A 13,053-nucleotide genomic window follows, 5' to 3' on the forward strand; every position below is an offset into this window, starting at 1 on the left:
AAATTAATTAATAAAAATTAGTAATATTTTCTTTTATATGAGTACATATTATATCCTAAACTAATTTAATTATTTACAAATTGATGTTGTTAGTTATTATATCATAAAGGGTAATTATCTTGAGTGTGTGTAACTGTGTATAATTTATATCAAGCATAGAATTTATGAGTGAAAAATGCGAGATAGCCTAAGGGGCAACACTGGTTCCCTCGAACAGTGAAACATTTTTCTCCAACGCATATTATTTATTGGATGCCGAAAGTAAATAAACTGATTTTTCTTCTTCTCTTCGTTTAGTAGACAAACAGATGCACAAGTCTGAGTTGGGAAGACAGTTAATTATTAACCAATACACAAGTACACAATTCTCCGCCACCTCCGAATATACATATACATGTATGAAATTTGAAATCTATAACTACCATTCCTTTGACCAAGTAACTCATCTCAAACAAATCGAAATATATGTAAATAGTAGGTCAATAAAAACCCCTGGATCTTAATTGATACAAATGCTACCCCCTAATCAAATTGAAAATGTTATCAACTAACACTAGCAGAAACCAATGGCAATATGGATTGAATAAAACTACTAAGTTTGCCTCTCAAACGGCCAACGGTATTCTTCAATGTTTTACATGTCTTCTCAACCGGGAACTCGCTGATCTGTAGCATTTGCAGCTGCATCTCCAGATACCTCTTAAGACTGGCCCCGGCAATGTTAATGAGACTGAGTGATTCATTACCGTGCATAAATTTTGTGACAAGAAATCCAGCTAGAATATGTTGATCAGCCTTCACAAGTTCTGAAATGAAATTAGGGAAAAGGATCCTTGTGAAAAGAAGCAACTGATTCTCATGATCTTCATTGTTGTGAGTTCCTCTACCTGACACCAGAACTTGTTGAGATTGATTGGATAAGTTTCCAACCAAATAGCAGATATAAGAGAACAGAGTACCATAGGTAGAATCAGTGATGATAGAAGAAAGACATCCAGAGGATAAAATTAAAGTTAATAACTCGTAGTCCTTGCTCCTCGATTGAGGGATGCCTTGTTTTGTGCTATCCTCAACTGCACCCAGGGACTGCAACTGTAATGTTTTGTAGGGCAGCAACAGTGACATCTTCAAAGCCAGAAAGCAATCAATTGGAAATGCCATCTGGATTAAGCTGCAGGCATCATCTTCATCAAGTAACAAAGCATTAGGCTTTAAATATGATTGGTCAATAAGTCTAAGCACATCAGTAAACCTTGAAAGGCTTATGAATTTTCTGAAAATCTCCGCCCAACACACATGCAAAGGGTGAACAAAAACAGAGTCTTCTATCTTCTCTTTCTCAGGATTGTCTACTCCCTCAAGGCTTTCCCATCCCTCGTCCCAATCATCATTGTTCCAGTCATTTCCTCCTTTGGTTGCTTCAGCAATGGTTTCTCCATTTTTCCCTGCAGTGAAAAGTCCATCCCACTCTTCCAAAATAGCCACAAGAGCATCAAAATGGAGATCTTCACGAGCTTCTCCACACAACCCCATAAAGCAAGACACGGCCTTGTCTGCATTCAATAGATCATCAGGGGTAATTTCTATGCTAGGAGAGATTGAGGCCGCAAGCTGAGATGATTTAAGAGCAATCAAAGTATTTGTAACCCTACTAGAAGAGTCTTTGTGATCTGGCAATGACTTGTCAACATCAGTCTCGCTCTTTCTACTAGCAAAAATCAATTCATTCCATTCTTCCCATGGTTGAACATTGGCTAGTATTTCTGTAGAGAAACCCCTAATATTTTTACCCGAGATAAATTGCATTAGCTCTAGCACAAAAACTCTGACCGAACTTGGCAACTGCAAATTGTCAGAGAATTGGACCATTCTTTCCCAAATTACATGTCTAACACATTGCATAACCTTTAAGTCACCTTCTAGCTTGCTTAAAGAAGACAATATATGATACAGGTTCTGGCTCTCATGGGATCCACTGATCAATTCAGACAAAACAGTTTCAAGAATATGCAAATAAAAATGAGGAAGATCCTGAGAACCTTGGCCACAATCAGAAGCTAAACCAGAATCTGATGATGCAACAGTAAAAACCTCTGCAACAGCACCAAACCCACAGCCAGAAAAAATCATAGCTCTGCAGAAACTATAAATTTCTGCAGAAGAATCACCTTTTAAGCCACAAATGACATAGCCACATATGCTGCCCCAGCCCTGACTAGGGGAGATGATATCTTCCATTACCAATTTCATAAAAACCTTCAGGCAATTCATTAAACATTGCGGATCAAAGCAACCAGTTTCTCCTGAACTTTTCTCCAATGCAATTTCCTTCATATCATCTGTCAACCTCATCCAAAAGTTCAGAAGAACAATAAGGCACTCTTGCCATGTTGAATTGTCAGGTAGGAGTCCATATGAACTGAAGAAAGGCAAGATTATGGTGAAATACTGCTTCATGATCCCCAAAGCATCAGGCCGGCTCAAAAGCCTAATATACACTTGGCACAAATCATAACTCTGTTCAAGCTTGTTTATAAAGCCTTGCAGATATTCAGGAGTTCTATTGCTAGAATCAGTAGTAACTTTAGTCTCCAAATCTTTCAGCAAACTTACAACGTAATACCTATAGACATCCTGCCATGACATGAAACCATCAGGCAATGAGTCTCCGTACATATTGACAAGAGCCTGTACCATTTTTGACAAAGCTGACAAGCTACTTTCCTCAATGCATGCATAAACTTCATCACTAAAGCACTCAAAGTACAAACCATGTAGCCCAGCAATATTTTTGAAGTTCAGGTTAGTGACAAAGGATATATTTTTGCATTCTTGCTCGAGGACCTTATAATATCGTGCCAAGCTTATATTGGCATTTACATGATCAACCTGCACCACTGGCGATAAATCTTTGGTATTTTCCTGTTGCAAGTAGCACTCTGATAACAAGCCATATACATAAGCAAGGCGTAGTTTGTTGCACCCGTCAATTGCAGGGTATACAATTGTTGAGATGGTTTCAATGGTTTTCTCACTATTACCAATTATTTCCCCTTTATAACCTGCAACTTCAGCTGTAATATCATCATTGCTCCAAGTATCAGAAACAAGGACAGCACTTAGGTAACGCAGTAGCACCTAAAAGAAACAAAGTAAATAGGTTTCATCAGTGGATTATATTACATTTTATTCAAAGAACTAATTGACTTAAAAAGATAAGCAGTTAAGGATTCGATGAAAAAAATTTCATAATCGAACACCCCTTCAATTGAAACCACTGATGGACAAAACTACAAGTTCATACCTACTTTACACTGATACAAATACTACTTGACACTGAATTTACCAAGAGATTACCAAAGCCAATTACAGAACTTTTACAACAATATATATAGGCTAAGGAACAATAAGACAAATAATTTCATTATAAGCAACATTATTTTCTTCACAGTTTATGTTTCAATGCATTCCTGCAAATCCTCATACCTCGGTACAGTTCAAGTCATAAGTGTCAACCAGTTTTAAAATGTCCTTCAAAATGTGCTTTCTTTCTAACTTTACTGACTCAATGAGAGAGATAACAACATTCTCAATATAGATGGAATCCCTGGACAAAAAGCGCTCTGTCTCAACCCCAGGAATTATTTTTTCTAGTGCTCTGGAATGTTCAGTGAGACGCTTTTGTTCTTCTAACTTCAATTTCCACTCTCTCCAAAATGAGGATTGTACTTTGCCAAGTTTATCCATATCGTCTGAATAAACATATTCAACACATTGTCTTAGTCAGTTACAGATGCAAAAATGTAAGAAAAAAAAAAGTGGGAGAAAGAAACAGCAAACATAAATAAGTATAAAAAAAATGCAATCTAAAGATTCAACTACTGATAAATATACAATTAACAGCAAATAACAAAAAGGACAATCACCAGAACTGGGTGATGCATGCTTTTCCCTAAACCTTCTCTTCAATAGCTCCCTCCGTTGAGAAGGGTCAGTCTTTAGTCCAGAGTTATGTAGTAAGCTGTATGCCATCCCAACACTCATGATACTACAAATTTCTTGATAGTCTTTTCTTATTTTGAGTTGTTCTTCTATAATTTCTACCCCATTGAAGGCATCCACAAGATTCAAAAGATAGGAGCAACCCATTATATCTTCCTCTTCGGTGACTGGTGGCTCCATAATTGATTCTGCTAGAGAGGCAATCAGATTGTCTCTTGGGGCAAATCCATTTCTTGCCAACCAGCACAAAATGGTTACCACAGCTTGTGTTCTGATATTTAGATATTGTTTTCCAGTACTGAGTTTCCTCTGATGCTCTCCTTTCTTACTTAATTCAATCAACCAAGGGAGCTGTGAAGCAGCGAAAGACAGAACTTTCCCATTTTCAGTCAAGATTGATGCCCAATCAACTCGATCGCCAATAGCCAAGGTTTTCGCAACGATGGAAAGCACGTCTCTAGCTTTCTGAAGATGAACATCTTGATTGTCAGCACCAATACCATCAAACTCCTGAAAACAACCATTAACATCTAGTAAATTTTGAAAACTTTGATTTGGAAGGGAGTTTAAAGATGAGCCTTTTACTGAAAATTTGGAAGGATTTGTCTCTGTTGATGTCATCAATATTTCACACTGGCCCTGCATATCTAGATCCTTCCATGCGTGGAGAAGCTCACCAATAGATTCCTCATCACAGTGGCTTAAAGCAAACCCTAATAGCTGCTTTCGAGAATCCACATCCATATTATCAAGGGCAGGGCCTCTTGCAATTGCAGCACATAAATCCCATATGGTACCATGTCCTTTTCTGGCCAAACCAAGACAAAGATCAAATGCCAGCTGTAAATCACCAGAAACTGCAGCTTCTCGAGCAATAGCTTCCTCAACAGTTGATATGTCATCAGCGGACCTCAAGCCAAGAAGTCTGGCAACCTCAATAAGTTCATCAACATGAAAATATGCTCCACTTTGATTTGTGATTGCCATTTTTATAATTTCCATAGGATCTTTTATTTGCCTGAATTGCATGGGCAGAATATTCACTCCAAGGTTTGGAAGTTTAGCAGTAAGTGCATCAATAATATCTGCCTCTGCCTTTACATTTCCACTACTTGGATATAGATTAAGACATTCTCTGGCCTTCCAGATCTGGAATAAATTGTAGCAACATAATTAATCAATTCATGTAGTTGAGGATGGGCTAGCATAAACATAGCTGCTTATAGAAGACTATCAAGAAGAAAAAATGGTGTTTTGAAGTGATTTAGTAGACAGTTAACAAAAGCATAATGTATATTAAACTGTGATTTCAATCACTATTGCAAAGTAGGTAAAAACTGAAAAATCTACAAAAAGTAAAACAGAATACTTTGCCCAATAGTTCTTACATCTGAGCATGGTTGTGATAACATGATGGATTATCGTGAGAAAGGCTAACAAAGATTTTAAGCATTAGATGTTACAGATAATAAGCTGTTAAAGGTAATCTTACTTCAGAGCAAGAAAGGCTTGAAGCTGAGAAGAAGTACTCCCTAGCTGCTTGAATGACAAGGTTTTCAGCCTTCTCAGAAGCCAAAGCAACTGAACTTGTACCCTTCAAGTAATTTCTTGCAAGAGAAAACTTCCCAGCTTTGAGCAGTCCTCTGCAAAATTCAGTCAAAATATACTCTGGGTCCAGGAAAGGAAATGCCTTTTCCCTCAAGTATTGCATATCACGCCACATGCTGGCCCATTCACTATCGGACCGGCTTGGCTGACGACGAATAAATTTAGAAAGAATAAGACGTATAATCTGTTTTACACCCTTTTCATCCAACTGAGCACCTAGGAAAAAGTTTAATGGCTTTGGGACCTGTATAGATCCATAAAACAACAAAGTAAATACAACATAGCTACAAAACAATAACATGAATTGTAGAATCATTCTACAAAATAGTGGAAACAGAAATTGTGCAATTCAAGCAATAGTGATACACACATTGGTTACACAAATTTGGTTGGGTATAGAGGTCAAAATACCAACCTGGTAAAATGCCAAAAGCCTCCCTGCTTCAATGTGACCTTCAGCAGTTTTAAGTCTTCTCTCAAGGTCCTCTACTTGAAATGCACCATCTGTTCAATAATGTACTCATAAACCGATTAGAACTAATGCAACTGAATTAGCCACATGAAATCTACACCAATTCACAACAACACATGCAGGCACACATTGATTTGCAGCATGTGCCATTGGTTAGTTTTGGGATTAAAATTATGTGCACACCTCACCTCAACAACTCAGGTATATGTCAATCAAATATACAACACAGGAAGCAAAACAACATTGGATAACAGAATTGCAAGCAGAACTCTCATCCACACTGAATGACTAAAACAAGAAAAGCCCTTTTCAGCACTGGAGAGAATACAGTGAAAGAAAATGATTAGGCAAGAAGCACATAGCAAAATTTTGTATTCCAGGATCTAACACAAAGAAACTGACACAAATTTGTTACACACAGGACTAACAAGACAAAGGATGTAAATTTCCAAAAGTTTAGAGGAAGATTAGCATGGAAAGCTACAGCCATTTGAAGATTTTTGGGTTATTTTTTCTTTTGATACTAGTAGTCTGAAAAATATACCATGCGCATTTGAAGTATTGAAGGAAGATAGGCACAGAAAACTAGATTCATTACAAGACATTTTCTTCCAGCTCTAATATTCAAGAGATTGATGTAAAGAGTGGAAGTGGCAGTTTGGAGAGCAGAAAAAAAAATTCTTTTCAAGAGATGAGGAGGCAAATATGACCTTAAATATGAAAGTGGTGTGGAAAACAAGCCCATAGTGGCAGTAGTCTAGGATGTAGATGTGGTAGTAGTTGCTTGTGAGTTGAGTTGGTCACAGAGCTCACTGAAGCAGGTTTGGAAAGTTTCATGGTGGGATTCAATGGACTATTGCAGACAAGTGTGGCAGCTATCATTGAGTTGTTGGATGTTGTCTAGTTGTGTTTGGAGCAGGGAAAGCCTATGAATGAAGGTTTGGAACACTTCTTCCATGTCTTTTGCTGTGTTCTTAGGTAAGCATATAGATGCAATGAAAGCACCACATTGACAAGCAGAACTGCCAGCTGTGCCAAGAACTAGGTTGAAACTAGAAAAAAAATGCAATAATGTTGTATTTTCCTCATGCCTATACTCCTCGAGCAGTAAGGCTGGTTCCACGGATTTGGACTACTGAAGCACCCTCTAGAGAAAGGCAAACTAGGAGAATTAAGGCCCAAAGGCCATTACAATAGCCTAATATTTGAGATAGTATAGCGGCCTTCCTGGTGGGTTGTAAATACAGCAGGGTCTATCAGATGTTTGGGTCTGATTACTATCAGGGTCTCATTTTGTTTGTGAAAATTAATGTGACAAAATAATACAGGGATTTACTTTCAGTTTAATAAACATAAAAAGTATGGGAAAATGTTTAAAAATAAGCATGCACAAGATTTAACATAAAACAATGAGCAGGATCATTCCAATGTCAGCCATTTAACTCTGAGTTAAAAAAAAAGAATTAACTACTGGAACGAAACATATGATTTAAGGATCAATTAAAAGTTAAAGGTCTACTTCCTAAAAGGTACAATTTAATGGGTACTTGTACTCTTTTCACTTTTTTCCTTCAGTTGTAATGAAACCCGAGGAAAAATTGATGAGCAATAAATCAACCATGAAGAAATTGTTAAAATTACATCTGAATGTTATTAAGGAATTAGAATAGACCTGAAGCAAAACTCACCATGTAGTTGAGAAACTTTAGATAGTATAGCAGCCATAATACTCCACTTATCTGTAACTGTAGACAAGTATATGCATTGCAAAGCACAATCAACAGCTTCAGCCTCAGTTTTGAAATAGTCATTACTTTGGAAGTTTCTGCACCCTTCTTCAATTACCACCAAGCATATATCCAATTTATTCTCTTCAGAAGTGTCCTTCAACCATCTGACTAAAAATGATTCCTCCATATTTCGATTTGTACAATCAGAAACAATGACATCTCCGAGTAAGGATACCTTGTGAAACTTTTCACGCAGAAATGGAATGGCTCTACTGTGTAACCTTTCGGTTACATTTTCCTCTTTCACTCCCTTAAGCAAAAATTTAAATTTTTCATAGTCTGACAATTCTACCCACTTGGCAAGATTCATGCTGAAGCCCATTTCACTATCATCATCATTGGAGTAAACAATTTGATTCAAGTATAACACATCCTGATGGAACGATTGTAATTCAGATAGGCCTTTGCGAAGAGCAAATTCAAGCAGGCTGAGGCAATTATCCAGCTGTCCACTAAAATCATCCATTGCTCTAGCTCTATTCGTATACCAGTTTGAGAGCTCATCAATTGATGGCCAAGGAAATCCATGGAAATGCTTAACAAAAGGTTCAGTTTTGACTTGTATTAGAATGTCATGGTTTTTAACTGATGCATTAATGAAGTGAACCATCTTCTCACATTCAACCCAATCATCTTGCCTCACGGCAAAACCAGACGGGGGAGATCTCCCAGGAAGAAGCTGCCCATACATTTGTACCGGAACAGTTTCTGGGATGGCAGCTAAAATTTCCAACATAAATAGAGACAAAGAATATGGATGACGCTTGAAGAGCAAGTTTAGTGCTCCAATTTTTCCACTCTCAGCAAGTGATATGGCAGCCTCATTAATAGGCATAATGCGGAATTTGCTATATTCCTGCACAGAAAACCTGCAGAAAACTGTGTCAATGAACTTTGAGTCAGTGGAAACCATTAGAATTATTGAACAATCGCAAATGATCAAATATCCTATCAGTCATTCATTCTAAAAATCAATAATATGATCATATTTTGGAATTATGTATATATACATAGCTCTTAAAGTTTAGTTAACGTGATATGATTCAAGGAAATGGGTATTTGCAACATTGTCAACAAAAGGAAATAAACAGATCAAAGCACGTTAAAGTTTTTAATTGTTGCAATCACAGCCTGGAAGTTGATCTTAAGGAACTTAACATTAAGATTTAAGAAAACATTAAAAAAATAAACAATTTCAGCTTAAAGACTGGTTTTCTTTTATAGGTGTGTGTGTTTACCAGTGTACTGTAAACAAACTGAGAAAATAGATGGTAATGAATTTAACCAAATTAACATTTATTCAATATTCCTCCCACGAGCATATATGCTGAGGTATTCGACAACTATGCCTAATTCATGTTTACTTTCTGTTAAAGAGGATTCTCATTTCCCTATCCTCCACTTTTTTTTATCGGTAAATTTTCCTATCCACTGTGCTAACTTAATGATATTTCAATTTTATTAAAAAATATAAAAAGAAAAACATGTAGACAAAACTTTGAGATTTAACAAAAGCATAAAAAATATAGTTCATGTTAACAAAATAGACATCTGTAACTTGCCTGCCCATGTTTATTCCAAGGTATGTTTCCAGCCTGTCTCTAAATTGTAAGATTTTAAGTCTGGCAAGGCGAAGATTCCATACTTTACTAGAATTATCATCATCTACTACTGAGAATTTATGATGGTCAGTGATGCGTAGACCATAATCTAGCAAAGCCTTCACAGCATCTTCTGTCACTCCAATTCTATCAACACATTCAGAAAGTACAAAATTTTTATCCTTGATATTCGATAAAATGTTCTTTATTTCATTTACTCCATGGCTAGAATTCAACCACTGTGACTTCAGAACTTTTTCTTTATCCAATCCATGACTATCAGCAAAATCCAGAGCAGCCTGATATTTTTTCTTGTTAATCAGTATACTATACATTTCAGGGACAGACTTCTCAGTAAATGAAACAAGGTGCCAGAACAATCTAGAAAGATGAAATTGATTAAGCCTATCGGTAATTATCCAATCTGTCTGATGCAACTCTTCCGTTGACCCATCATGCGAAGCATCACCTCCTTCTTTCAATGATTGACTTGCTAAAAGAAAAACACAGCCCTTATATTTCAGTGCTCTTTCCAAAACAGGTAAAAAATATGCATGATCCTCTGCTGGAACTGTAGAACCATTAAGGATGTCAATCAACATAACCACACCACTCCTGTTTACAATGGCAAGGATATGGTCACACCACCAAGTAAAATCCATAAAATCCACACAAGATTTGTTCACTCCATTCGATAAATCACCAGACATTGCTGAACCATCTCTCTCTCCCAAGACAAACCGGGAGAGTGTGAGGCCTTCTTTGTCCAGCTTAAAAATATGCAAGCACCCTGTCAAATCCAGAGTAGCAACGAATGAAGCCTGTGGTGAGATTAGCACCTTTGCATATGTCAGTAGACCTCTGTAATCTTTTGGCTTTAAATATAACCCCTCAAATTGCAAAGAGAACAACTGCTCCAGTTCTGTACTTGAATTCCTCCGCAACAAAGAAAGATGGCTAGATCCTGAAGATAAATACATAAGTAATCAGTGAAGAACTTGGACAGATAATATTTAATAGATATTAATGACTTGTAGAAACTCTACACTCTATTCTCCATATTCCAAGAATACTTGATTAATAAAAGACGAAATTTTGTTAGAGAATATAATGGAAGAAATGCAGGTGCAGATGATAAAATATGTTTTTGAAATTTGAATCAAGCACACAATATAAGTTCATTAATGGAATTACTCATTTCCATTATCCAAATAAAAAATATAGTTTTCCATGTGTATAAGGCTTGAAATCAGTGAAATCTCTTCCCAAAATTAAACAACAGTGACAAAATCCTATTAGGTGGGTCAACTACATGGATCAAACAATGCCAGAATGTTCTACTGTGAATCATGTCCATAGAGACCATAGACCTCTAACTCTAAATCCTTCTTAATAGTTTTGATGTAGTTTTTCTTGGTCTTCCTCTGGCTCTAGTGATAGGGCTAACCTCCAAATAACTTGGGCTTCTATTAGTCTCTTCACAGTTCCTAAACCAACGAAGGCAAGATTTTAGTGTCTAATACGATCACTTCTAATCCTATCTTTCCTAGTAGGTTCACTTTTAAAACCCAACATTCTCATCTTTAGACCCTTAATTAGATACTTTTAATAGGGCATTAAACATGTAAAAACTTTAATTGTTCGTTAATATGGTCAAAACCTTCTAGTAGATGACAACCCACCAAGACTTTTTTGTGGATTTACTATAATCATTTAAACTAACAGCCAATTTCTCAGATTATAAAGAAAAGTCCTTTTTATACAGCAGAAGAGGTAAAGGTTCATAATGAAAACAAGATTTCTTTCGCTATTGAAAATATTTATTAAGATACTCCATTTATTGCTTTGTTTGCCCTTGTAAAATTGGCTGAAACTGATCAGGTGAAAGGTTAACCCATGACACCAACAAAAGCAAATATCCAAAACCCATCCACATTTCCTGCATAATCTTTCAGCATGTAGAAAGCGAAGTTTCTTCCAGTATATCAGATCAGCAGTCAGAAGTAAAAGAGAGCCTACATTGATTTGTCTATAATATAATAATTCACTGCCTAAATTCAGAACCCACACTTACATAACATAGAGAATAATTGAGAAAATAATCAACCAAAAACATACATACCAGAGTTCTTATGAACAGCCACAAAAAGGTTAAGCTCACTATGGTGGTCAAAGCAGAAAATATTGTTGCAGATATGAATCGTGTGATTAGAAATGTAATTGGGAAAGGTAGAGCCAATCTGGCCACGGCTGATCTCAATTTGCTGAACCAAACCATCTGACGTAACAACAGAGAACCTGCACCTCAAAAGTGCAACATTTCAAACTGACATTCCATCTCCTACGCCAAGTAGTTCTCAATAAAAATTGTTTTGAAACAATTACAGAACGGCCATACTTTCGAGATCGGCAACAAAATAATCACGTTTCCCATTCCTTGAATGGTATATAAAAACACAGAAAAAGAAAAGAAACTTACAAGTAAGACTCGCTTGTATCCAAATCCACATCAGAAAATAGGGAAATAATTGGAGAAGAGACTTTCAGATTTTTCTTCGAGATTTCTGCGACAACTACGCCGCTGAATTTGATAAAATAGAGTGTATCAGAGTCGTCAGCAACTCCAAGAACTTCTTCATCTTCAGACCAAGTTCCTAAACTAAACGTACCAAGACTAGGACCTAACGAACCAATTGCTTATCAGAATCTAATTGCGTTTCAACTATCCAGTACAAAACAAATTTCAGACAGAAATTAAATAAACAAATAAATAAATCTCACTGGTGAAAATGGCGCATGGATTTTGATAGTCGTCCTCTTTACTAAGAATCGTTATCCGATTTCCCGCGGCAACTGCGACGTGTTTGGCTGTGGCGGAAACGAACAGCGACACCAATCTTCTGAGTCTCTTCGGTTGCTTGTATTCGGTCCATTTATCCTTGAGTTGGCTCACACCTTCAGGAAGAAACATTAGTTGGATCCAAACAACAAGCGTTGATCAGGATTGAACGAAGTCAAACAGAAGGCGAGAGTTACCTCGAGAAGAAAGCAAGGAGAAGAAGGTAGCCTTGGTGCTTTCGTTTGCCTGAAATGGAAGAATGGTGAACGGAAGCGACGGAATTAGAGTGCGAATATGAAGAGAAGAAAGAAAAGAGGAAGAAGAGTGTGACCTGTTGTTGGAGATGGAGACGGTCTTGGTGTTGATGAGGGTAATTGGAAGCGTGATGTCGCGTCTCGTAGAGCACCACCTCCATGTGGAAACCGTTGTTCCTGTGTCTTCTCCAAAACCCCGCACCTCAAAAACTGCACCGCATTCGAGTAACAAAGCCGGAGATAGCTGACTTCCGTCTTCCGTTTCCGTTCATTCCCATTTCTCGATCATCGTCATTTTTTGTACGGGTATGCGTATTGGGCCACCGCTCTGCAGATCCCATCTAAGCCCATTTCTTCCTGTAATTTGAACCTGCACCCCCCCTAAAATACAATTTTTTTAAAAATATAAAATAAAAAAAATGCATGAATTATATAATTTCAGAATACAATTTTTCGTTATCCTCATCTGAGCATGTCGATTGAATAA

The 13,053-nt window shown here is 37.0% G+C and overlaps 1 protein-coding gene across 3 annotated transcripts; it reads right to left on the minus strand.

Moving 5' to 3' along the window:
- Positions 1 to 319: 319 nt before the first annotated feature.
- Positions 320 to 12,850, minus strand: LOC114163335 (neuroblastoma-amplified sequence protein). Of its 3 annotated transcripts, XM_028047583.2 has the most exons (13): positions 12,644 to 12,850; positions 12,510 to 12,558; positions 12,255 to 12,428; positions 11,953 to 12,154; positions 11,596 to 11,771; positions 9,435 to 10,437; positions 7,771 to 8,741; positions 6,026 to 6,114; positions 5,495 to 5,854; positions 4,588 to 5,151; positions 3,927 to 4,512; positions 3,487 to 3,752; positions 320 to 3,138 (listed from the first exon to the last, which is right to left on the minus strand). In XM_028047583.2, the coding sequence occupies exons 1-13, from the start codon at positions 12,725 to 12,727 to the stop codon at positions 544 to 546; spliced, it is 7,119 nt and encodes a 2,372-aa protein (XP_027903384.1). In that variant the 5' UTR covers positions 12,728 to 12,850; the 3' UTR covers positions 320 to 543. The 3 variants fall into 3 exon arrangements, with proteins under 3 accessions (XP_027903384.1, XP_027903383.1, XP_027903385.1); XM_028047582.2 differs by having other exon boundaries at positions 3,927 to 5,151; XM_028047584.2 differs by lacking the exons at positions 12,510 to 12,558; positions 12,644 to 12,850 and having other exon boundaries at positions 3,927 to 5,151; positions 11,953 to 12,054; positions 12,255 to 12,420.
- Between the last annotated feature and the right edge of the window lie 203 nt (positions 12,851 to 13,053).

This window comes from Vigna unguiculata, chromosome 9 (genome assembly GCF_037176805.1).
Source record: "Vigna unguiculata cultivar grain cowpea cultivar isolate G323 ecotype 2 chromosome 9, ASM3717680v1, whole genome shotgun sequence".
Lineage (NCBI taxonomy): Eukaryota > Viridiplantae > Streptophyta > Magnoliopsida > Fabales > Fabaceae > Vigna > Vigna unguiculata.

Bases quoted from the DNA above. Each gene is read 5' to 3' on its own strand.
- LOC114163335 (XM_028047582.2), bottom strand. From the start codon at position 12,727: ATGGAGGTGGTGCTCTACGAGACGCGACATCACGCTTCCAATTACCCT. The intron at 12,559-12,643 runs GTCACACTCTTC...CTTCCATTTCAG, and splicing joins GTCTCCATCTCCAACAACAG to GCAAACGAAAGCACCAAGGC. The intron at 3,753-3,926 runs GTGATTGTCCTT...ATGTTTATTCAG, and splicing joins GCATGCATCACCCAGTTCTG to ACGATATGGATAAACTTGGC.